Raw genomic sequence first — 24284 nt, forward strand, 5'->3', positions numbered from 1 at the left:
GCTTTTCAATATTTCTCTTAGTTTTTTAATATAAATTGTAGCTGCTCTATTTGAAGAGTCTACAACATTGCTAAAAATAAAGTCTAAGTAAGAAATGCATTAGGCTCATAAAACAGAACATCCAGAGTTAAGTTATGACTGTAGCTTAATGTCATATGAGACCTAGGCTCTTTCCATCTTTTCACTTTGCCAGCCTTAGCATTTGCTTTTTACATCATAGGCACATGATTGGGACTGAACTTCCAACCTTAAGATCTGCTAAGAGGCAGGAAGAAAATAAAAGTGGCAAAGCACTTAAGGGGCATACTTAACTAAAAGTCCTAGTGGATTTTGTTTAAAAACAAAAAAAAAAAAAGTACTACGTGCCAGAAGCTGGTCACATGACTATGGCTAGTTTAACCACTGGCTAATAATGAGAATGAGATTACCATTAATAGTTTGGACTGATTATGAGTCATTCCTTCTAGCAGGGGTGAAGATCTACCTCCCAGAGATCAAAAGATTTCCTCTGGTACCTGAACAAAATGAGCCTTTTTCCTGAGGGTTGGGGAGGGTACCCAGCTCAGCGCCTGCCACACAGAGGGAACTGTTTCATTCGTTGTAGATTTACTGAGCATCCACTACGTGCCAAAGGCATTGTGGAGGCAAAAAAGATTTGATACGATCTCTGCTAGGTAACATGAGAGAGAGAAAGTTTGTAAAGGGTTTAGGACTTGGAATCAGCTTCCTAATTCACAGTAGTGGCCTCACTCATCGTCCGTAAAGCAGATTAACCTGCTCCCGGTTACACTGCGCAGTCGCTGGCTACAAGGGCGCCCTCTCCTGACGCCCCGCCCCAAAAGCGAGTCCCGCATGCGCACACCGCCTTCTCTCTGACGCACCCCCGGAAGCACTGGCAGTCCCGGGGGCGGAACCGGGAAGCATTTCCGGGGGCGGGAGGCGCAGGCTGAGTCGGTCGCGGCGGCGACGGCTTGAACGGGCCTGAAGCCGGTGGCGGAAAGTGTCCCGCGGGTGGGTTATGCGAGTGCGGAGCCCTTAGCAGGTACTGCGAAGTTGAGACAGCAGGTAGCGAAGGGGAGGGGGGAGGCCAGAGAGGTTTAAGGGCTTCTCTGCAGGACCCGGCGCGCGCGCCCCCGGCCGGCAGGCCCATTCCGCCGACCGGGATGCTTTAGCCGCGCTCGGGCGGTTGGAGTCCCGGAGCCCCGGGCCGCCTCCAGCCAGTCCGGTGCGCTGACCGCGACACCAAGGCCCCCGAGGCAGCGTCTCGCCCAAGGTCACCCCGCGGTGGCGGACCTTGGCGGGCCAGAGCGCTTGGAGATCCCGCTCGGGTTCGTCCGCTGGCCTTTCGGGGGCGCCGTGTGGGTGCGGCGCGGCGGCCTCGGGTTCGAGCCAAAGCCAGGAGAAAGGTTGTGCCCAGACTTTGCTAGTATCTGTCTCTGTTTACTTCTAAGTAGTGTTTCCCCTCGCTTGCGGTCTCTGTCACCTGTTGTCACCTGCCCTTTTTGCATCTCAACTGGGCCCCTGTCAACTTTGTGTTTCTTTTCAGTTTGTCTCTCTCGAGCCCGTCTCTATCTGGACCCTGTCTTTATTTCTGCCTCCACCTTGCTTATGTGGTTTTTCACCCTGTGTTTCCCTCTCAGCCCTTCCTCTCATTCATGGCCTGCCCGTCAGCTCTGCTCTTTGGCCGTCCGTGTTGGTGCCAGTTTTGTGTCTTTCTCTCTTGTTTGTTGCCTCTCCTAACTGGGTTTGTCTGGGCGGGGCAGGGCAGGCCTGCCCGGACCTCTGAGCCATGCAAGGTGACTCATGACCCTGTGAAGCTTCTTGCCCTGGTGACATTCTCAGTGACTAGACTGCAGTCTGGCCTCAACTCTGACAGGTGTCGCCCAACCTAAGTGTCCGGTGCAGAAGCAGGCAGACCAGAGACCATCTCAGGGCCAGCGTACCTTGATAAATCCTTGCCTTTTCCTACCCATGGCATTTTAGGCCTGCACAGCTCCTGAATTCCCTTGGATCCCTCCACGTACCCCAGGATGGCCTCCACAGCTCCCAGGAGCCTCCTCTTTGAATTACAGCTGCTTAACTAGGCCTGTCTACAGGCTAAGGAAGGGTCCGTCTGAGATCTTGTGTCCCTGGGGGCTCATGGAACAGTAGCAGGATTTCTAGGAGAGCTGTATGCTTAGTGCAGAAATTGTGTCAGTATGTACAGTTAGATTATAAGAAACCTAATAATTTGGTATTCATTCTTTGCTTTACTAAGGTACTCCCTGGAGAAATAAGCCAGACCCAGAAGAACAAATGCTGTATGAGTCCACTTATACTTTGTCCAAAATAGGCAAATTCATAGAGGCAGACAGAAGGTAGAATGCAGTTTACCAGGAGCTGGTAGAGGAGGGAATGGAGAGTTATTGTTTAAGGGATACAGAGGTTTAGTTTGGGATGATGAAAAGGTTCTGGAAATGGATAGTGGTGATGGTTGCACACAACATCGTGAATGTGTTTAATTCTACTAATTGGACACTTTAAAATAGCAAATTTTATACTAAGTATATTTCATCACAGTACAGGGAGGAAAAAACCCTTGCTCATTGGAGAAGCTCGGTACTAGCCAGCTCTTTGAAAATGTGCTTTTAAAAATTTATTTTGTAGCTCTTAGGAACATTAAGTTGTTTGTTGATGCCTGCTCTTGTCAGAGCTAATGTCCTTAGAAAAGGACTTCGGTCAAAATAATTCAGTTAAAATCTTCCCTCAAGTTTTTTACTTGAGGCAGATTACCACTCTAGCTCTCCTCCCTCCATAATCCTCGGATTCAGTGCAGGAATCTGCTGCATAAATAGGGAATTTCAGGAAGACTTTACTTTTCACATGAAGAAAACCGTTAGGGTTGGAAAAACAGCCCTGTTATGATAACACAAAATTATGTGTCATTTCCTGTGTCTTTTCTGATGGGGGGGGGGGGCTTTGTATTATGTTCTTATTTAAGCTATTTTGTGTGCTATGGTAGTTTATCAGGCTTTCTTGTGAGATGTAGCAGCTGAATTACTACTGTATTGAATCCTAGGATACCATGGATTGAGGAGAAAACACCGCCAATTAAGCTATGGCATGTGCTTTTGTAATCACTTAGGCTTATGAAAATTCTTTTTGAAAACATTTTTAGACTTATTTAGACATTTTTACATGATACCATTCTAATGCCTAAATTTTAAAAAATAAGTGAAATAAATTGGTGAAAGTGTTAAACTTTTAACATTCATACTCTTGAATACTTGTAAGTTCAGAGATGGGTCCATACTTTCCCACAGTGTCCTTTGTGCCATCAGAAACATTGATGAGGGTCTCAGGCAGTGACAAGTATTAAAATTTCCACTTGACCATCACACCCTGATTGCAGAAATTTTGAAATATGCCTCTTAAAATCCGTTGAATGTGCTGTGTATTATTTTCATGAACTTTTCCTTTTTACTTTATCTACACTTATGGTTGGAAAGATTTTTGTCTTATTTGCAACATGTCGAGAAGACTTTCCTTTTTTATTTTGTTTTGTTTTGTTTTGTTGGTATGTAGCTAATCATTATCCTAAAACCCAGTGCTGTGTCTGCCTTCTGTTTTTCTCAATTTGAGCTTCTTACCCCAGTGCTAATGAATATGAGAGTGCATTTAAAACCATTTCCTTGGCTATATTGTAACGTAATGGCAGGATGACCGATAAGTGGGGTTTGTGGTTAGAACAATACCTTCTCTTTTGAATCTCAGAGAGTTTGCTACAATGGAGTATTTGCTTTTGGCTTTTTTTTTAAGTAAAACATTCAGCTGTGTCTTAAAATTAAAGGGAGACAAGATTCAAAGTCCATAAAGTAGGTAGCTTATTTTTAAAAAATCCTAAAATAGATTTTAACTAAGTTCTTTGGCTAAAGTGTTCCAATTAGGAGAACCTATAGGGGTGCTGATTGGCAATGGTCTGAAGACTGAAAACACTTTTCCAAAGGATATTTTAATTTTGTAAAATTACATAGACACTGATCCATGTTGGTTTTCTATTTTTAACCAAAGTACCATGGTAATGTAAGACGGTTATTAAAACTGGGTGAGAGATTTAGGGGTGTACAGAACTCTCGGCATTTATGTAACTTTTCTGTAAATCTAAAATTATTTCAAAATTAAGTCCATTTTAAGTACAAGGCAGAAGCTAAGATAGTACAGACTAGAAGTTAATATAACCCAAGATACCAGTTTTCTTTCTGCTGCTCAGAAATAAATACTACACATGTAGTATTTATTAGCAAGGCACATGTATATGCTGAATGTCATCTCTTTTACATTTTCAACGTGATTTTTTTCTTTCAGAAGTCAGTGTGATTCTAATTTGAAGCAAAACTGAGAAATGGGTTCCTCTTCCTCATTCATCCATACTGCTTTGTGATGGCCATGGCATAAGGGGCTTTTTTCCAGGATAACACCTTTGCATTAGGTAGGTAAGCTATAAACTTACTAAAAATACAGGTTTTTAAAATTATTTACTAAAATGGTTTATTTTTCAGCAAAAATGAAGACGTATTTGTATTTAATTGTTCTAGACCATAGGTTCTCATACTTCTGAGCAGGAACTGTTGCACATTTTAAGGCCAGTCCCTGCTCTACATTGTACCATTACAGCATCTCACTTCAGAGAAACTTCTCAGGGACTTTTTTTTTTTTAACTTAGAACAATATTAGATTTAAATTAAACTTTTAAAAAAAATTTTTAATGTTTGTCTATTTTTGAGGAAAAGAGAGACAGAATGCAAGCGGGGGAGGGGCAGAGAGAGAGGGAGGCACAGAATCCAAAGCAGGCTCCACTCTTTGGGCACAGAGCCCGATGCATTGCTCAAACCCACGAAATCCAAGATCATGACGCAGGCCGAAGTCTGATGCTTAACCGACTGAGCCACCCAGGCACCCCTAAATTAAACTTTAAATTTGAATTCTGACCTACCACTTTTGAGATATATAACCTTGGGCAAGTCTTTTAACCTTCCAGAGTTTAGTTTACTCGTCTTTTTTTTTTTTTTTTTAAGATTTAATTTCTTAAATTTTTTTATTTTGAGAGAGTGAACTTGTGCATGAGTCAGTTGGGGAGGGGCAGAGAGAGAGAGAGAGACAGAATCCCAAACAGGCTCCATGCTGTCAGCACAGAGCCCGACACAAGGCTTGCTCCCACAAACCATGAGATCATGACCTGAGCCAAATTAAGAGCCAGATGCTTAACCTGACTGAGCCACCCAGACACTCCTGAGATTTATTTTATTTTTTCATTTTATTTGTTAGAGAGAGAGAGAGCGCATGAGAAGGGAAGGGCCCAGAGAGAGAATCCCAAGCAGGCTCCACGCTCAGCTCAGAGCCCAGGGTGGGGCTCGATCCCGTGACCTCGGGATCACAGTCTGAGCCTGAGCCAAAATCAAGAGTTGGATGCTCAACTAACTGAGCCATCTAGGCACCCCAAGATTTGATTTTTTTTTTTTTTTTTTAACTAATCTCTACACCCAGCACGGGGTTCAAACTCATGAACCTGAGATCAAGAATCACATGCTCATCCAGCTGAGCCAGCCAGGTGCCCCTAGTTCACTCATCTTTAAAATAAGTGTAATGATTCAGGAGTATCGCAGTTGCAAGACCCAGGTTTACATAGCTTGCCCTTTGAACTGCAAAGCATCTGGCTAATATAAAGAAAGAACTTTGGTAGGCATGGGGTTTTGGTATTTTTGTGTATTTGTGCCAATCTTTAGATTTACTGAAGTAGTATTTACTGTGTTTAAATGTGCTCTCTACAGTAAGTATGCAAATTACCTTTATGGTCTAATTAAGAAATCTTTGGAGGGCTTTAAGACCAATGGGTCTGCTTCCCTATTGTTATCTGTGTTTTAAGATACGTAATTGTGTTTAAATAATGCGTAAAATTTGATATGCTGTTCTTTAGTTGTATAAGAAATACATTAAACTCATAAAAATTGAAAGAGATCGTGGAGGTCATCTAGAGTTTGGTGATTTCTTCAATATTTTCCCATTGTCTTCTGCTTTTAAAAAAGCCTGCGTGGCTCAGTTGGTTAAGCATCCGACTTTGGCTCAGGTCAAAGATCTCACAGTTTGCGAGTTCAAGTCCAGCGTCAGGCTCAGTGCTGACAGCTCGGAGCCTGGAGCCTGCTTCTGATTCTGTGTCTCCCTCGCTCTCTGCCCCCCCCCCCCACTTGCACTCTGTCTCCCTGTCTCTCTCAAAAATAAATGAACATTAAAAAAAAAAAACAAAAAACCAGAGAGCATCCATGAACTATGGAGGGAATGAACTGAGGTAGGTGTGTATGTTTTAGAACTGTTACTATTAGTTTAAAAAAAAAAAACAAAACACAACACTGTGTGTAAGATGACAAATAAAATTGCAGTACCTTATTAAGTCTGAGGATGGTGAATAATTTGCTCTGGGGTTTAGGAATGCATCATATGTTATAGACGATTTCAGTTGTTTATTTGTGAAAGTAGTATTCACCTTTACTTTCCACACTATCATCGCAGGCTATATTAGGCCTGAGCAAGTGTTTTGAATTTAATTCCAACTTCACCACTTACTAGTTAAGCAAGTAGTTTAGCCTCTTTGTATCCTATTCTTCTTTTTTTTTAATGTTTATTTTTGAGAGAGTGCATGCGCGTGCAAGAGAGGGGCAGAGAGAGAGGGGAACAGGATCTGAAGCAGGCTCTGCGCTGACAGCAGAGAGCCCGATGTGGGGCTTGAACTCACAAACTGTGAGGTCATGATCTGAGCCATAGTTGGATCTGAGCTTAACCTACTGAGACACCCAGGCACCCTGTGTCTATTTTCTATTCTGTACAGTAAGATAAAAACTACCTATCCAGTGGATCGTTATGAGGATTGATGAGATAGAATACATACAGTCCTTTTGCACAGACTCTGGTACAAAGCACACATTTAATAAATAGTAGATGCTGTTATTATTCCTACTAATTACAACATTTTCCTAGTTATCCAGTTTGGAAACTTCAGAGTCGGTATAGGTAACTAGTTTACCTTGCATTACTTTATTTCTTAAACAGCTTTACTGAAACATGATTCATGTACAATTAAAAGTTTTTTAGTAGGGGCACCTGGGTGGATCAGTCTGTTGAGCGTACGACTTCTGCTCAGGTCATGATCTTGTGGTTTGTGGGTTCGAGCCTTGCATTGGGCTTTGTGCTGTCCATGCAGAGCCTGCTTCAGATCCTCTGTCTCCCTCCCTCTCTGCCCATTCCCCACTCTCTCCCTCTCTCAAAAATAAATGAACGTCAAAAAAAAGTTTTTTAGTGCATTCAGTGGGTTGTATAAACCCATTCTAAAATTAGATTGTGGGACAATCTAATTTTAGAATTTTCATCCTCTCTCCCCCACCTCAAAAAAAAAAAAAAAACAACAACACACAATTAGCAGTGATTCTCCTTTCCTTTCCCTGTAGTTTCTGGCAGCCACTGATTTACTTTTTGTCTATAAATCTTTCTGTTGTGGACATTTAATGGAATCATACAAGATGTGGGCTTTTGTATCTAACTTCTTTCACCTGGTATAGTGTTTTAAGGTTCAGCCATGTTATCACATTTGTCAGTACGTCATTCTTTTTTATTGCCAAAAGAATGGCATAGTACAATAATATATGCATAGTACATAATAAAATGGAGTAATATTTCACTGTATGGATATACCACCTTCTATTTATTCAGTCATCAGAGGAGGACATTTGGGTCGTTTCCATTTTTTGGCCATTATGAGTAATGCTGTTATGGACATTCGCGTATAAGTAAGTTTTTGTGGATATCGTATGTTTTCAACGCTCTTGTGTATATACCTAGTAGAATTGTTGGGTTACATGGTAACTTTATGGTTAACTTTTTGAGGACCTACCTCAAAAGTAGCCACACCATTTTATATTCCCACCAGCAATGTATAATGATTTTAATCCTTCCATATCGACATCAACACTTGTTTTTGTGTCTTATATATCATGGCTGTCCAAATGGGTAATATCTCATTGTAGTTTGAATTTGCGTTTCCCTAGTGAATAATGATATTGAGCATTTTTTTGTGTGCTTATTTGTATATCTTCTTTGGAGAAATGTTCATTCAAATCCTTTGCCCATTTTTCAGTTGAGTTGTCTATTATTAAATTTAAGAGTTCTTTATGTATTCTGGATATGGGTCATTTAACAGTGATGTGTGATTGCATATTTCTTCTCCCATGTTGGAGGTTAACTTTTCACTCTCTTGACGGTATAATTTGTGCCTTGCACTAGCTTTGAATCTTCCTGCCTACCAATTCAGTCAGTCCTACTGATTCTACCTCTCTGTTTTCCATACTCACTGTTACTTTCATTGCCTCAAACCTGGTTTCTTTGCTGAAATCTTATAATTAAGCCTGTACTTCAGACTCACTCCCGCTTTTAAGTGCATCAGCAGATTGTCTTTCCAGAACACATTTCACAACATATCACTGAGAAGTTTCCAGTGCTTCCCGGGGCCCACATGTAAATAGCAGATTCCAGGGGTTCCTGGGTGGCTCAGTCGGGTAGCTCTTGATTTCGGCTCAGGTCATGATCTCATGGTTCATGGGATCGAGCCCCTAGTCAGGCTCTGTGCTGACAATGCAGAGCCTGCTTGGGATTCTCTCCCTACCCCTCCTCTACTCATGTTCTCTCTCTTAAACTTTTAAAAAATAAACTGTGCTCTTAAGGGACACCTGTCTTAGTAGAGCATGTGACTCTTCATTTCAAGGTCCTAAGTTCAAGCCCCACGTTGGGCATAGGTCTTAACTTTAATAAAAAAAGAAAAAAAAGAAGAAGAAGAAAGAAAGAAAACCTGGGTGGCTCAGTTAAGTGTCCACCTCTTGATTTTGACTCAGGTCATGATTGTGGGATTGAGCCCCACATGGGTCTCTGATGCAGAGCCTGCTTGGGATTCTCTCTCCCTCTCCCTCTCCCTCTCCCTCTCCCTCTCCCTCTCCCCCCCCCCCCCCCCCCCCCCCCCCCAAACATTAAAAAAAAAAAAACTGAAACAATACCCTCAAAACTGTTCTTTGTTTATCCCTTGCTATTTTCTTTTTTGTTACTGTAGAATGTATTTACAGACCCCATGTACTTATAGAATAAAACTAACCAGGTTTTTAATTCTTTAGAGGGAAACATTCTGTTTGGGTCTGAAAAATTTCCCTGTGTGGGTGGATTGTTTGGGGGTCTTTTTCCCCCCCAATTTTTTTTTAATGTTTATTTATTTTTGAAAGAGAGAGGGCACGAGCAGGGGAGGGGTGGAGAGAGAGGGAGCACAGAATTGAAGCAGACTCCAGGCTCCAGCTGTCAGTGCAGAGCCCGATGTGGGGCTCGAACGTGCGAACCACGAGATCATGACCTGAGCTGAAGTCACAAGTCAGATGCTTCAAGGACGAAACCACCCAAGTGCCCTTTGGGGGTCTTTTACCGTAAACCTGAATGCTGTTAGAATCAACTCTTAGCTCTTTAGCTGACACCAGGGGTTAACTTGAGTTGAATGGCTGGGGCCAGAGGCTAGGTCTTATTCTTAGGACAGCTTGAGCTCTGTGTACTTTATTCTGTGTTCGTGAAATTGTGATACCACGGACCTACTTTAGTTTCTTTGGCCCAGCTGGCAAATGATGGGCCAGTGTCTTTGCCGGTTACTAACTGAACTCCACCCTCTTGTGCCAAGTTTTTAAAAACTTTCTGCTGAGGCATTATACAAACATTGGTATTCCAGTACAACCACCTCTTAATGTTGCCAATCTGCAGGACCTGTCCCATAGTCCACCCTGGGATTTGAGCCACAGCCAGACCGTCCAAGTGAACAGGCGTTAGTGTTCTTCTCTCAAGATTGCTACTATTATACCAGGATTGCCTGGGGAACTAGGTGGAGTTGCAGAGGTAATGTCTCTTTCCAGTCCGGTCCCGTCTCCACTATGTCCTTAATTAAGGTTTACCAGATAGCTCTGGTCCCTAGTTTCCAGGACTCAGGCCAATTTTTTTCATTTTCCTTAGATTAGTTTGGTTAGGATGTGGTAGATGAGACGAATTATATACTGCTCTCAAGTCTTCCTCTTACCCTGGTGATACTAAAATTTATTGTGAAAGGATATGTAATTGTAGGCTATACCAGGTCCCCTCCTCTGAATTTCTCTTGGGTTTATAGTTCTCGTGTGGTGCTTCTGTCATGCTTTGCCTTGAATGGCAGGGCTGTATGCATGTTTTTCATTCCCCCCTACCAGATTATAAACTCTGGACGGTGAGATTCCTTGATCATCTTAGAAACCCACCCCCCCAATAATGTGCATATAGTGCTCTATGTCGGTTTACTTATTTATGTGTTCATTTTAGTGAGTTAATTACTTCTGTGAAAGTCGTTAAAAATTGAAACAGCACCTGTACTATCAATACAGATCACAGCTACCACAACTGCCTGTGAGTTTGTAAATATGGCTTATATGGCAGGAAAATCTGAAGGAGAGTTTCAGTCTTTGCACGTTAGTAAAATCAGGGAATATATAGAAATGCCGCACCTGCCCAAAGTTAAGGGCAGAGATCAGATACTTTTTTTTTTTTTTTTTTAAATAATCTCTACACCCAACATGTGGCTTGAATTCACAACCTGAAATCAAGAGTCGCATGCTCCACCAACTGGGCCAGCCAGGCACCCCAGAGGTCAGATACTTTTAAATTATAAGGACCATTACCACCTTGACATAGTTGAAAGTAAAGTTACATGACATTTTCCCCAAGTTTTGTTTTTAATGTGTGGTAAAAAAATATATCACTAAATTTACCATTTTAACCATTTTCAAGTGTACAATTCAGTGGCATTAATTACACTCACAATGTTATACAAATGGCAACACTTTCTAATCCCCCAGTTTTTTCATCACAAAACAGAAACTCTACCTATTAAGTAATAACTCCCATTCCTAACTCCCCTGAATCCATGGTAACCTCCAATCTACTTTTGTCTCTGAATTTGCCTGTTCTAGATATTTCACAGAAGTGGAGTTATACAACACGTGTCCTTTTCTGTCTGGCTTATTTGAGTTAATGTTTCTCATGATTTAACACAATGTTGCCAGGTTTATGTTGTAGCGTGTATGAGAAATTCATTACTTTTTGTGTTCTGTATTGTCTTTTAGGTATCATTGATTTGTTATAATGTTCAGGTTCTCTAGATTTTAAGTCTGGTTTTTCTATCCATTACTGAAAATGGGGAATTGGAGTCATAACCTGTTGTTGTAGATTGGTCTGTTTCTTCAGTTTTGTCCATTTTTGCTTCATATATTTTGCTCCATATAGATTTCTTAGTGAATATATGTATATGGTTCTATCTTCTTGATAGAGTGAACCTTTTATCAATCTATTAATGTCTTTCTTTGTTCTTGTAACCTTTTTGACTTAAAATTTATTTTGTCTGGGGGCACCTGCGGGGCTCAGTTGGTTAAATGTCTGACTTCAGCTCAGGTCATGATATCACGGGTTCATGAGTTCGAGCCCCACATCGTGCTCGCTGCTGTTAGCTCATAGCTGCTTCAGATTCTGTCTCTCTCTCTCTCTCTCTCTCTCTCTCTGCCCCTCCTCTCATTCAAGCGCACACACGTGTGCTCGCTCGCTTTCTCTCTCTCTCTCTCTCTCTCTCTCTCTCAAGATGAGTAAACATAAAAAAAAAGTCTATTTTGTCTGATAATAATACAGCCACTCCATCTCTCTTGGTTACTCTTTCAATGGAATATCTTTTCTATCATTTTACTTGTGTGTTATATGTTGTCTCTCATAGAAAAGATATAAATAAACCATGTTTTTTAGTCCATTCTGTCAGTCTCCACCTTTTAATTGGAGAGTTTAATCCATTTACATTTAAGTACTGGTGAGAAAGGATTTACTTCTACCATTTAGCTGTTTTCTGTATACCTTGTATGTTTTTTGTTTCTCAATTTCTCCATTACTACCTTTTAAAAACATTTATTAAAAAAATAAAGCATTTATTCTTTTCTGGCATGCCATTTTGATTCCTTTCATTCCTTTTCATGTATATTATTATTTTCTTAGTAGTTACATTGAGATTTACAATTAATCTCTTAAACTGTTCCTTACACCTCCATCCCTTTCCCTTCATTTTGTTATTGTCATGGATTACATCTTCATACATTGCCTATTTATGTTGATTTATAAGTATTGTTTTATGAATTTGCATTTTCAAGCATACAGGAAAAAAGTTACAAGTCAAAATAATAACAGCTTTTATGTTTATGTTGTTAACCTTTATCATTGGTCTTTATTCCTTCATATGCCATTGAATTACTACCTAGTATTCTTTTTTTTTTTTAATATTCATTTATTATTTTTGAGAGACAAAAAGAGACAGAGTGCAAGCAGGGGAGGAACAGAGAAAGAGGGAAACACAGAGCACTTGAAGCAGGCTCCAGGCTGTGAGGTGTCAGCACAGACCCCGATGCAGGGCCCGAACCCACGGAGATCATGACCTGAGTGAGCTCAAGTCGGATGCTTAACCAACTGAGCCACCCAGGCGCCCTTACCTAGTATTCTTTTATCTCAGCTTGAAGGATCCCATTTTATCATTTCTTGTAGAAAAGTTCTGGTAATGAGTGGGGCACCTGGGTGGCTCAGTCGGTTGAGCATCCGACTTCGGCTCAGGTCATGATCTTGCAGTTTGTGAGTTCGAGCTCCACGTCGGGCTCTGTGCTAACAGCTCGAAGCCTGGAGCCTGCTTCAGAATTCTGTGTCTTCTCCATCTCTCAGCCCCTCCCCCGCTCATGCTCTGTGTCTCTCTGTCTCTCAATAATCAATAAACGTAAAAAAAGAAAAGTTCTGGTAATGAATACCCTTACCTTTTGTTTATCTGGGAGTGTCTTAATTTCTCCTTCATTCAAGAAAAGGTAGTTTTGCCAGATACAGAATTATCAGTTGACAGTTTTTTCTTCTAGCATTTTAAATATGCCATACTACTACTTTCTGACCTGTATGTTTTTTTTTAAGGTGTGAATCTTAATTGAAGATGTCTCTCATGTGATGAGGTATTTCCTTCTTACTGCGTTCAGCTCCCTTGTCTTTGACTTTCTACTTACTATTTAACTTACAATGTGTCTAATGTGGATCTCTTTCGTTTTTATCCTGCTTGGAGTTTGTTGAGCTTCCTGGATGTATAGGTTTCTCTTTTATCCAGTTTGGGAAGTTTTCTACCAGTATTTCTTTTAATACCTTTTCTACTCTTTGAGACTCCCATGGTGTGCATTTGGTACATTTAATGATGTCCCACAGTTACCTCACACAGTGTTCATTTCTCTTCATTTTTCTCACCACTCCTCTGACTCAATAATTTCAATTGCCTTGTCTTTGAGTTTGGTGACTTTTTTTTCTTCTGCCTATTTTAAATCTGCCATTGAACTCCTCTTGCGGACTTTTTACTTCAACTTGTATTGGTTTCCTGTGTCTTTCAAACAAAACACCACAGACTAGGTGGCTTAAATAACAGGATTTTTTTTTTTTTTCTCACAATTCTAGAGGCTAGAAGAGCAAGATCATGGTGTCTGTAGATTTGGTTTATCCTGAGGCCTTTCTCCTCAGCTTGCAGATGGCCACCTTTTCACTGTGTCTTCACATTGTGTACCCCCTAGATGCTGCTGTGTGTCCAAATTTAATTTCTTACAAGAATACTAGTCAGATTGGATTAGGGCCCACCCTAGTAACTCTATTTTAATGACCTCTTTAAAGGCCTCATATACAAATACTGTCACATTCTAGGGTTTTGAGGGGCGGTTAGGGCTTCAGCTATTCTTCTCAGCTCCAGAATTTCTGTTTGGTTCCTTTTTATAATTTCTATCTCTTTACTGACATTATTCTCCCGATTTCCTTTAGTTTTTGTCCATAGTGGGGTTTTTCGTGTGTGTGCGCGCACGCGTGTGTTTTAAGCAATTTGAGCATATGTAAGATAATTGATTTACTTTAGTATGACTAGTAATTCCAATGTCGAGAATCCCCCAAGTATAGTTTCTAATATTCTTTTCCTTGTGAATGCATCTCTTTATACTTTGTAATTTTTGGTTGAGAACTAGAACATTTTAAGTATTCAAATATGGTAACTCTTAAAATTAGATCCTTCCCATCCTATGGGATTTCTTTTGTTACTTGTTGAGGGCTGCACTTGTCTGTTTGCATGACAGTTTTTCCAAGCTATTTTTGCCAAGTCTGTATCCCTTGTTGCATGTGGTCACTGAAGTTTCTGTTGTTTTATCTGTGTGGTCAGCCTGTGACCTGACAGACTTCCTTAAATACTTTGACCCAGGCTCGGGGGGGGGAGGGAGGGGGAACATGTTTGTCTTTTGAAATGTTATGATCAAAAAAAAAAAAAAAAATTATGCTCAGTGCTGCTGGGGAAGCCACTGCTGCCTGAGAGGGCCAGAACAAAGCTGCATGGATCCACCATACTGGCCAGAATGTAAATGCCCCAGTTTTTGGCGGACATATTCCTTGTTGTCCTCCCTGCCACGAGCCAGCCACTCTAGGAGTGGGTCGGGGGTGGGGAGTGGGGGTTATAGCTGGTTTGTGCGGGCAGCACTGCTAGTGAGGTTCAGCAGCCTCTCTCTTCAGCAGGCATTGCCTTGGTTGCTACAAGTGTCTGATCAGATTCCCGAGTTCTCAAATAGTTGATTCTGATCCTTCAGCAGCTTACTGGTTGTTTTGATGGTGGGACTGATCCCAAGAGCTTCCTACTCCACCATTTTCTCTGTTATCACTTATGACATTTATTTTTATAGAGTTGTTTTTAAAAGTGTTGTTCTCAGTCATTTAACATTCCACAACATTATTTGAAATCTTGATGAGAAGATTAATATTCAATAATAGTGTTGGAAAATAGGCTAGACATTTTGGAGGGAAAAGGGCTGGATTCCAACCTTACTCCTTATGCCAAAACAAACTCTTTGTGTATTAAACATTTAAAAGCTTTAAAAAAAAAAAAAAAATGCTACCAGGGAGGGGCACCTGGCTGGGTAGCTCAGTCAAGTGTCCAATTCTTGATTTTGGTTCGGGTCATGATCTCATATTTTGTGAGTCAAGCCCCACATCAGGCCTGCTTGGGATTCTCTGTCTCTCTCCTTCTCTCTGTCTGCCCCTCCCCTGCTCTTGCTCCCTCAAAATAAATTAATTACTTAAAAAAAAAAAAAAAGTGGTACCGGGGAAAAAAAACTAAATCTTTTTATTTATTTAAAATAATCTTGGAGTTGGGGATGCCTTTCTATGTCTAACACAAAACCCTAGAGCCATAAAAGCAAAGACTGGGTAATTTATATAAATTTCAAAGTTAATTTCTTACATTTATAAAAAACTAAAAATCAATAAGATGAATTGCCCAATTTATTTGAACAAAGACTATAACTGATAATTTATAGGAAAAACACATGACCAGTAAACATGAATAAAGAATATCGTTCTCATTCATAATTAAATAAATGTTGATCTAAATAATAATGAATCATGGATTATTTACTTAGGACGCTTGCAAACTTTCTTTTTCTTGTTTGATAACGTCCAGAATTGTTAAGGGTGTGGAGTGTTATTTACTGTTGATAGGAGTGTGACTTGGTGCAACCTTTCTGGAAAGTAGCTTTGTAATACACATCAAAATGCCAAATGCACAGTCCTTTGGCCCAGCAATTCCGCTGATAGAATTTACCCTATAGATGTTTCCAAAGATACGCCAAGATAGTTATGCACAGTATAATTACATTGTGTATTTATCATAGCATTCCTCATAATTTCAAAAGCCTAGACAATTGAAATTCTATAAGAGAGCTGCTTAAATTATGGTAAGTCCATATAATAGGAACTATATAGTCATTAAACAGCATTGAGTTCTTTTTGTGCTAATGAGAAAGTGAGAGAGAGAGCACAAGCTCCAGATGGCAGAGAGACGAGGACAGAGGATCCTAAGCAGGCTCTGCACTGACAGCGAGCTGGTTGTAGGGCTCAAACTCATGAACCGCAAGATCATGACCTGAGCCAAAGTCGGACACTCAACTGACTGAGCCACCCAGGTGCCCCTATTTTTGTTTTAAATTACTATGAAATGTTTTAAGAGGTATAAACCATAAATTAATACTTATTTCTAAAAACACCATCTTACCTCTTAAAATTATTATTGACTTATCTGGTATTTTGTTATCTTCCTAGAAGAGGGAGAATGATGTTATAGGAAAAATAGGATAGGCTTTGAAGTGATGAAGACCTAGAATCACAGCCCAATCTCATAAAAATTAGCTCTGGGGTGCCTGGGTGGCTCAGTCGGTTAAGCGTCAGACTTCGGCTCAGGTCATGCATGATCTCACGGTCCATGAGTTTGAGCCCCGCGTCCAGCTCTGTGCTGACAGCTCAGAGCCTGGAGCCTGCTTCAGATTCTGTGTCTCCCTCTCTCTGACCTTCCCCTGTTCATGCTCTGTCTCTCTCTGTCTCAAAAATAAATAAACATTGGGGCGCCTGGGTGGCTCAGTCGGTTGAGCATCCGACTTCGGCTCAGGTCACGATCTCGCGGTCCATGAGTTCGAGCCCCGCGTCAGGCTCTGGGCTGATGGCTCAGAGCCTGGAGTCTGCTTCCGATTCTGTGTCTCCCTCTCCGTCTGCCCCTCCCCCGTTCATGCTCTGTCTCTCTCTGTCTCAAAAATAAATAAATGTTAAAAAAAAAAATTAAAATAAATAAATAAATAAATAAATAAACATTAATAAAAATTAGCTCTTATTTTAACCTTGGTAAAGTTACTTGAACCTGAGTTACTTGAACCTGAGTTACTGAACCTGAGAATATTGATCTCTATATTTGCAGTCATTATAAAGTGGAAAAAAGGAGTACAGTCCCTGCTATACAGTACCTACTCAAGAAACATTAGTTTCTTTTCTTGGTCTTTCTCCCTATCTCTCAAAGATGACTTTCAATCTTTGGGTTTTTGGGGTTTTTTAAATGTTTTTTATTTATTTTTGAGAGAAGACAAGTGGGGGAGGGGCAAAGAAAGGGGGGCAGAGGATCTGAAGCATGGTCTGCGCTGACAGCAGTGAGCCCAATGTGGGGCTTGAACTCACGAGCTGTGAGATCATGACCTTAGTCGAAGTCGGACGCCCATCCGACTGAGCCACCCAGTGCCCCTGGGTTTTGGTTTTGGTTTTGGTTTTGGTTTGGTTTTAATCTCATACTTAGAAAACCTGGCATTTAGCAATGTTTGGATATAGTTTTAGAGCCAGATGATGGATAGTGCCAATAAATCTCTTGGGTTTACTGGTTTATTTTAATTTACTGTGGAATTATGGGGCATGAGTAGGTGTCTGACAGAGTTTATCTTGTGGATTGCTGCTGTTAGCTTCTCTAATGCTTGACTATCCCACTAAATATATTTACAGTAACAACACAGGCAATCCTTTATTCTTTGTTATAACTTTATCTTCGAATTGAGGTCATTCAGTAACAGGGACAATATTTAGTATGCTCTTTGGTCTGTAAACAATTTGGAAACCATCAGATAGAAGGAATACCTTGCCTTACTTACCGCTTCATTCTGCTTCACGTCAGAATCTCCTAAAAGGGCTAAAATTCTGCTGGCAACTAAAGAAAGTCACATTGTTTGGGACTTCAGTGAGTTTGCACCTGTGGTGCTGAAGGACCAAAGGCAAGATTGTTCTGACCACTTCAGCTCCCTTTCCCCTCACTCCTGCACTGGATTTTAGGCTAATGGTCTCCTTTCAGTTCCTTGCACTGGCTGAGTTCATTCTAGTCTCAGAAACTTTACATAAGTCTTTCCTTCTTCCAACAATTCCATCCTCACTTCCTCACCCCACCTTGGCAAATGTGGATTAAATCGGAGGTCTCTTAAAAATTCTACTGCTTGCACAGGCATCATGTTTGTCTTGACTAGAAATATGTACTTTGTTTTATTCAGGAGATTTGTACAGCTTACAAAGCACATCTCTGAATTCTATTCTCATTCATAGACATAGGCAAAATCAAGAGTTAATACCAGGAAGAGTAGCGGGTCGTTCCTGGCACCCCCGCACCTGCAGGCTTTGCTCTGGGGGATGAATGCTCCACCCACTAATGCCCACAAGCAAGGGGACTCTATGGAACTGTGGAACTTGTCTTAGTTTTCTTAGTGATCAATAAGCGTCTCTTTGGGCTGGAATTAGCACTCGTTTTTCTTTCTCTTGTAGCACTGAACAAGATTTGTGATGAAATGGAGCCTGGAACAAACTCTTTTCGAGTAGAATTTCCTGATTTTTCCAGCACCATTCTGCAGAAACTGAACCAGCAGCGCCAGCAAGGACAATTATGTGATGTCTCCATTGTTGTCCAAGGCCACATTTTCCGGGCACACAAAGCTGTTCTTGCTGCCAGTTCACCCTACTTCTGTGACCAGGTACTCCTGAAAAATAGCAGGAGGATTGTTTTACCTGATGTGATGAACCCAAGAGTGTTTGAGAACATTCTCCTATCTAGTTATACGGGACGTCTAGTCATGCCTGCTCCAGAAATTGTTAGTTACTTAACAGCAGCAAGCTTCCTCCAGATGTGGCACGTGGTAGACAAATGCACTGAGGTTTTAGAGGGAAACCCTACGGTTCTTTGTCAGAAGCTAAACCATGGCAGTGACCACCAGTCTCCTAGCAGCAGTAATTATAATGGCCTGGTCGAGAGCTTTGAGCTGGGCTCTGGGGGCCATGCTGATTTCCCCAAAGCCCAAGAACTGAGGGACGGAGAGAATGAAGAGGAGAGCACCAAAGACGAGCTGTCATCTCAACTCACTGAGCACGAATACCTTCCCAGCAACTCGTCCACAGAGCATGACCGGCTGAGCACGGAAATGGCGAGCCAGGACGGGGAGGAGGGGGCCAGCGACAGCGCCGAGTTCCACTACACCCGGCCCATGTATAGCAAGCCCAGCATAATGGCGCACAAGCGCTGGATCCACGTGAAGCCCGAGCGCTTTGACCAGGCATGTGAGGGCATGGATGTGCACGCGCCCTACGATGAGCACCAGGTCACTGAGTCTATCAACACCATGCAGACGGAGCACTCGGTCCAGCCTTCGGGAGTGGAGGAAGACTTTCACATCGGGGAGAAAAAAGTAGAAGCGGAGTTTGACGAACAGGCCGATGAAAGCAATTATGATGAGCAGGTAGATTTCTACGGCTCTTCCATGGAAGAGTTTTCTGGAGAGAGGTCAGACGGTAATCTCATCGGGCACAGACAGGAGGCTGCCCTGGCATCGGGCTACAGTGAGAATATTGAAATGGTAACAGGGATTAAAGAAGAAGCTTCCCATTTAGGATTCTCAGCCACCGACAAGCTGTATCCTTGTCAGTGTGGGAAGAGTTTCACTCACAAGAGTCAGAGAGATCGACACATGAGCATGCACCTCGGTCTTCGGCCTTATGGCTGTGGTGTCTGTGGTAAGAAATTCAAAATGAAGCATCATCTCGTGGGGCACATGAAAATTCATACGGGCATAAAGCCCTATGAGTGTAATATCTGCGCAAAGAGATTTATGTGGAGGGACAGTTTCCACAGGCATGTGACTTCTTGTACCAAGTCCTACGAAGCTGCAAAGGCTGAGCAGAATACGACTGAGGCTAACTAAAAATAGGATCTGGCCCTTGAGTGGCAGGCACAAAAATAAACTATGGTAATTATGCAAATCTGGGCACAGATGATGCGTGCTGCTTGCTATTATGAGAGAAGCTTAAAAAAAATGGGAGATATTTCTGAAAGACCAGCTCTAAGTAGGCCAATTTAAAAATCTAATTCCTCAAATTTGTATGTTCCTGTCCAGGCCTGGAGTGGGTAATGGGGATAAGTTAACCCACTTCCCAGCTGGCAAGGTAAATCTTCAGGCCCGTTGTGATTGAGGCAGGTGGACTTGGTGATACAGACATCTGCACTTGGAACTGGACTCCAGCCCACCAGTTCTGTTTCAGGTGGCAGCACATTTTGATCGCTCGTTACAAGGTCACGTTGGCATTTTACTTAGCTCTCACTATAGATACTTAGGTAATGTGGGTTTGTTTTAGTAGCTGCTTCACTGAATGAAAGGCTACTTCTGTAAAAGCTAACAGACAATGTGATTCCTAGGATGCGAAATTGATTAACAGAGCTCTCTTGTCTGGTTTTATTCTTTCTAGAGGGTATTTTAATGAAAAACTATGGAGACGCTAAAAGGGTGACATTCTAAGTAGGAAACAAATAACTTATGGTACAAGCTTCAGTTTCTGTAAGACGCCACTGTCACGATGTGTTTCAGACTCTTGATAAGGGAAAAAGTTTTGTATTTTAGTACTAACATTTAGTTTGGACAATTGTATCTAATTGTAATTCTCTAGGGTGCCAGAGATAGGTATTTCTAATTGGTTTGCTGTCCCAAATCCTGTGTAATTATAGCATCCACACAGTGGGATCTGCTCTGTGGCTAGTAGGCGTCTAGCCTGCTTTGACCCTGACCATGGTACCATACTGGCTGCTCCAGCCATTTCTCTCTTAGGTTATGATGCTTCCTGAAGAGTTCGGTCCATGACCACAGTTGGTGGGAGGGAGCCAAGAGTCACTGCTGAGAGTTACCTGTGAGCGTAGGGAGTTTATGGAGTGCTCCAGTGAAACTCCCCAACTGTCAGCGAGAGTTGCTGAGTATCAGAATGTTGAGTGGCAGGAAAAACAACTGCCCAAGAAAAGAGGAGTCTTGAAGATACACTGGTAGGGGAGGTAGTCCCAGAGGGGTACATAGAGCTAATGCTGCCAGTTCTTTAGGAGTGCTGGAGTGTGTTTTAAAAGGGGGAAAGAGGGAGTCCTAATTTTAGAAAGTAGTCTACAGATTCATGCTCCCGGATTCTAGATAAAGCTGCATAAATTTCCAAGTCCACACAGCTGTATGTACCAAAAGACATCGAGAAAAGCAGCTATTCTTGAGACCTTTTCTGCAGCTCAGTCAGATGTTTTAGGTTAAAAAGGAAGCATATATTCAGGATGCTTTTAAGCTGTGTAATATACCTGAAGTTCTCACCAGGGTAGGACAGGGTGCTACTATTATGTCAACTTTTCCATAAATTACTGGTCTTTTACTTCCAAGTGGAAACTTTTTTTCCCTTAAAATAAAAAATAACTTTTCCTGGATTTGAGGTGAAATTTTTTTTCAGAAGTTTGGCTTTGCTCTAATGCGATAGACATTGCTGGCAATGGCCTCTGGTCCTTAAGCTCCAACCACGAAGGAAGGCATTTACTTGTTGAACAGTATCTGGAAAGGGGAAAGAAAGTACTTATTTACCAGTCAATTCTTGTAATCAACATTACAAAACAGGGATCTGTTCATTAACACTGTATCATTCTCGATATATAAAAAGCACTTTGTATTTAAAACTTTATTATAAATATATATATATATTGATTTTTTTAATCTAGAAACTAGATATTACCTCTTGGTTGTTTGCCACATTAATATTCTCTTGGTGTTGAAGCTTCACCGGTTAACAGTCCTTTCTCTGCATACATGACAGATGTGTATAGAGGAGACTGTACAATCAAAGTTCAATTTTTCCTTCTCATTTTTTCATGTTAGAAGCCAATGGATTTTAGGTATGATCCTGGCCATTGTGTGTGAGGAGAAATTGTTTTATTATTCCTACTAATTTCAGTACTAAGGCATTGAAGCCGTTTAGTTCTGCCAAAAGCCCATCACCCTCTCCCATGGTATTAGCCAATCATTTTCTGCCTGTTTGGAAGGTTTGATGTGCTGTTTCCCATTAAAGATTGTATTCAAATGAGCATTGGGACGTTTTGGGAGAAGAGTCTGAGAGATAGAATAAAAACGTTCTAGAAAAGTCATGGTTCTTCAGTTATGCTGAAATTAGCACGGCACCTTTGTTATGAGTAATGATGAAGAATTCTTGTTTAGCCAGGAGTGGTGGGCAGCCCTTGGGTGGTAGTTTTGCAAGTAGTCAGTTGTGCCGGGACTTTATTTAATGTGTTGTGAAGAAAGGTGTCCTTTATTGAAATCCTTATATGTACATCAACTAAGTATAGAATTTAAAGTGTAAGTTCCTCACACCTGCTGTTTTAAGTTTTTTATGGTAGTTGGGGTTTCCTTTAAAATTAGGGTTGCTAATCGGGTCAGCCAGACCCTGTGAGATGGTTGGGCATCGGAAATGCTGGCCATGTTCAGAGAGGCGGGGAAAAGAGATTGCCTTAGTTTGGATAGTGAAAGTGAATTTTTATAAACTTTGCTTTTTAGGATTAGGAGATCATACTGTATTACTACCTTTTTTCTCCTGCCCACTCTGGGTTGGATAGTCTCTCTCCTTAGCCTCAGTACAGCTTTAGAAAATCTTTATCCTTCCAAATGAGTTTGGATAGTTGTGGGTAACATTTTCCAAACAGTCTTTCAGGGATCGTGTTAATGGCCTACAACCAAGGTATTTGTCCCCTACTTTGAGTCTTAACTGTGGTTCTTCTCCAGTCCCAGCGGGAAAGGGCTTCAAGGCACCACCAGTGGTATCTAATATTAGTATTTATACCATGCCTTTAATTTTAGGTGTACACATTACAACAATCCACTTGGTAAAGTAGGGATCACCGTCTAAGGAAGGACTGCGGTAGCCTTCCCTCAAGTGTTGAGGGTTACCCCCAGGCGCTCCTGGGCCCCGGCCTGTTGATTCTCATTTCTAGATCTCACCTTCCTCTAATCCCTTCTTTATGCCACTGCTTTCAAAGAGTCTGCCCAAAAGGGTCTTCTCCATTCTCATGGTCATCTGCTGAACGAAACTGACCCTATGTTGACTTCTAGCTGTTTAGGAAAGCTGCTTGGTCTCAGTGGCCCCTTCCTGCAGAGGCACGCACATCCCCAAGCTGCTGGGGAAGTGATGTGGGGGGCAGAGCAAAAGCAGCCCAGTCGTGTTTGCCCTGGAGCGGGGCGGGTGGGTGGGTGGGGGAGGATTGGCCACAGCCCTCTGGGTGGGTGGAGAGGACTCTGCCACACCAAATCCAGGGGTCTGTGTTTGTAAAGGTCTCTGATAATTTAGGAATGCTGGAAAACAAGCAACATACTTACCCCCTTCCCCAGCCCCCATCTGTGCCACACTAATTTTGTGATTTAATTGCTTTCATGGGTGACTAACTTTGTTCAGTAAAACCAGGGTTTGTTTGGGTTTTTTCTTTGCTACTTACATATTTAAAGGTACATGTTTCTTGTTTCTTATTTCAAATCTCTACTGATAGTGCCCAATGGGAAGATGCTGGAACACATTTTGCAAATGTGACATTTTTTTTTTGTTTGTTTGTTTTTGTTTTAGTGTTGCTTGAAGCCTGTGTCATAATGTCAGTTGCTGCTGCCTTCTTTCCTTTTATGAGGTTCCCAATGTTTCTTCCAGAAAATTACTTTATTTATGCAAGTCAGGTGACTCTTAGACCACAAAACCATTTGATGATAAACAGATTATCATTAGGTGCATATCTTATTGATATTTTGTGAAATGTTATGCCTGTGTTGCAAAAGTTGAATAGTTTTGTCTTTATATATTGCTGTCTTCAGTGTACAGCATGGTTTTACTTAATTGAATGTTACTGTTTAATATTTTCTTCTTATAGAAGAGACCATGCCCTTTTGTATGACATGTTTTAATAAATGTTATCCGTCAACTTTGTAAAAGTTTTGTTTTTCACTCTGGTTATATGACCACATGTCTTTGTTTTCATCCTGGCTTTTGCCACCTGAGAATAAAAGTTATTTTGTGGCCTTTTGATAAGTAAATGCCAAATGCACAATCTGATCAAATGGGTAGTGAGTGAGCATTTGCTGTGCCAGGCATTTATGATGCTGATCTCATTTTAACCACCACCGCCCCCCCCCCCCCAGCTCTGTCAGGAATTTAGATGTGCTAGATATTCTGTTGGCTTCTCCAGATCCCCTCCCTACTGTGCGCCTCGCTCTGGAGGCTGGCCTCTGCAGACCCGTCCTGTCTTCTGGTCAGGGTATGCCAGAGCTACTCTGGGAGGAGGCTGGCGGATCAGAGAGAGAAGTCTGGGAATTCCCTCCCCTGGCTCCTTCCTGCCAGGTGTGGGTTGACAGTGGCAGGGCTCCTCTGCCTAGGGCCATAGCTCCAGTCTAGCAGCTTCAGGGTTTGGTAACCACATCCTGTCCTTGTCCCTTGCAAGCCGAGGACTGGTCCTGACTCCCTGTTTTGCCAGCCCTCGG

The 24284-nt window shown here is 41.7% G+C and overlaps 2 protein-coding genes across 2 annotated transcripts in view; one reads left to right on the plus strand and one right to left on the minus strand.

Annotated features, from left to right (window-relative positions):
• Nucleotides 1-928: 928 nt before the first annotated feature.
• Nucleotides 929-23008, plus strand: ZBTB43 (zinc finger and BTB domain containing 43). The gene is made up of 3 exons (XM_049637947.1): nucleotides 929-1042; nucleotides 4345-4468; nucleotides 18262-23008. The coding sequence occupies exon 3, from the start codon at nucleotides 18285-18287 to the stop codon at nucleotides 19686-19688; it is 1404 nt and encodes a 467-aa protein (XP_049493904.1). The 5' UTR covers nucleotides 929-1042; nucleotides 4345-4468; nucleotides 18262-18284; the 3' UTR covers nucleotides 19689-23008.
• Nucleotides 13564-24284, minus strand: part of RPL12 (ribosomal protein L12) — a 534927-nt gene continuing 524206 nt past the window's right edge. The window contains exon 6 of the mRNA XM_049638040.1: nucleotides 13564-13601. Within this exon, the coding sequence (XP_049493997.1) occupies nucleotides 13579-13601 (23 nt within the window). The 3' untranslated portion in view covers nucleotides 13564-13578. The remainder of the gene's footprint in view (nucleotides 13602-24284) is intronic.

This window comes from Panthera uncia, chromosome D4, assembly GCF_023721935.1.
Source record: "Panthera uncia isolate 11264 chromosome D4, Puncia_PCG_1.0, whole genome shotgun sequence".
Classification (NCBI taxonomy): Eukaryota; Metazoa; Chordata; class Mammalia; order Carnivora; family Felidae; genus Panthera; species Panthera uncia.

Excerpts from the sequence above, each read along its gene's own strand:
- ZBTB43 (XM_049637947.1), top strand. The coding sequence starts at position 18,285 with ATGGAGCCTGGAACAAACTCTTTTCGAGTAGAATTTCCTGATTTTTCC.